Genomic DNA, 1,731 nt, shown 5'->3' with positions numbered 1-1,731 from the left:
AGTTGATGATTTAGGGTTTAAAGTTGATGTTTTAAGTTTAGATTTAGGGTTTAGGGCTTACGTTTAAGGTTTAGAGTTGATGTTTTAGGGTTTAGATTTGAAGTTTTAGGGTTTAGAGTTGATGTTTCGGGGTTTAAGGGTTAGAGTTGATGTTTCATGGTTTAGGGTTTAAAGTTGATGATTTAGGGTTTAAAGTTGATCTTTTAAGTTTAGATTAGTTAACCATATGTTTTTTTTTTTTGTCAAAGGTAATCAAAAAGTTATAAATGTCTTTTACCCTTCATTAACGATGAGGATAAAAATGGTTAATTTAAACATGAAAAGTAGTACCTTGAAAATATATTTTTGGCAATTTCCCTTTGTATTGTTAGGAACATAGATAGTAGCATGATATTTCCATAATTAAGTTAATGTTGTTATAATGTTTTAATTAATCATTGATATTTTATGTTATATAACACATGACTAAATGTTAGACCTAACACAATATTCCTTTTTTAATAAGATAGATTACAAAATGAAATTCAATCAACTAGCATAGGAAAAAAATAATTATTTGTGAGAAAACTGATATGCAGTGAAAAAAAAAAAAAAAAAACTGATATGCAGTGTATATTTTCTTAATTAGTAATTATTTTTGGTGCATTGTTGTTGATTTGTGTTTGTCAACCATGGTTGTTGTCTTGTTGATCTTTAAAGAATACGTCAACAAACTAGACAGAACTCATAAATGTGCCTTAACCTGTTTTTTTCTCAGGACATAGCATTGTCGATGATTTCAATGCGAGCAGTACCATTGGGTCCAATGATGGAGAAACTGTCGCTGAGTGCAGAAAGATATGGGAAAAGTCGGAGATTCTATGTTCAGACGCTTGATGACTTTGCTCTCTCACCAGACGTTCAGGAGAAACTTGTGAGAGAGAATAGTCCCGAAGGAGTTTATAAGATCAAAGGAAGTGATCATTGTCCTTTCTTCTCTAAACCTCAGTCTCTTCACAAGATCCTTCTTGAGATCGCTCAGATTCCTTAAAAGAGAGTTAGATCTTTAATTCACTCGACCATGTATAATTATTTTTTTTGCTAAAGAGATCATGTATAATACTTTACATTTGTCAACTTCTAAACTTCAGACTTAACAAAAAAAAAAAAAACTTCTAAACTTCAGTATAATTCGTCTTACGTCAAATACCAAACAAAACCGTTAAAAGGAATCTACACGTGATATAGTGGTGGCTTTAAAAATAGAAAAAATTACCAAAACGGAACAGAAAAACAACTACAGTATCTCTTTGCCATAAAAAAATTTTTTGGTCCATTTTGAATAGGAATGTCAAACAGGTTGATCCTTCCCGTCCCGTCCTTTACCGCACCGGGCTCGTCTTCGAGCGGATCACGGCGGGTCAGGTCCGCGCGGACTGCGGTCCTCAAAATGGCTGACCAAACCCGTACCGCAAAACATGTAGGCCTTTACGGATCGGCCCGCGGGACATAGAATTACAAACAGACATATGACTCATGAACGCTTCAAGACATGATTCAGGACGCTTTATCAGTTTCATGACGCATCAGTAAGTGAGTTTAGTCGAGGATTGAACTGGATAAGGCAATACCCTTGTTAGTTGAAGATTTTAGTTGGATCAAAACACTAGTTTATTTATTTTTGTTAGATTCCAAACATTTTTTAAATAAACAATACTTTAGTTGTTGAATCCAAATATTATAACTCATAAT

At 33.4% G+C, this 1,731-nt stretch overlaps 1 protein-coding gene across 1 annotated transcript in view; it reads left to right on the top strand.

The window, feature by feature from the left end:
* Positions 1–1,126, top strand: part of LOC106317235 (putative methylesterase 12, chloroplastic) — a 4,281-nt gene extending 3,155 nt beyond the window's left edge. The window contains exon 5 of the mRNA XM_013755087.1: positions 758–1,126. Within this exon, the coding sequence (XP_013610541.1) occupies positions 758–1,030 (273 nt within the window). The 3' untranslated portion in view covers positions 1,031–1,126. The remainder of the gene's footprint in view (positions 1–757) is intronic.
* The last annotated feature ends 605 nt before the right edge of the window (positions 1,127–1,731 follow it).

Source organism: Brassica oleracea, chromosome C9 (assembly GCF_000695525.1).
Source record: "Brassica oleracea var. oleracea cultivar TO1000 chromosome C9, BOL, whole genome shotgun sequence".
Classification (NCBI taxonomy): domain Eukaryota; kingdom Viridiplantae; phylum Streptophyta; class Magnoliopsida; order Brassicales; family Brassicaceae; genus Brassica; species Brassica oleracea.
The sequence above is the reverse complement of the archived record's forward strand: the minus strand, read 5'-3'. Positions and strand labels throughout refer to the sequence as shown.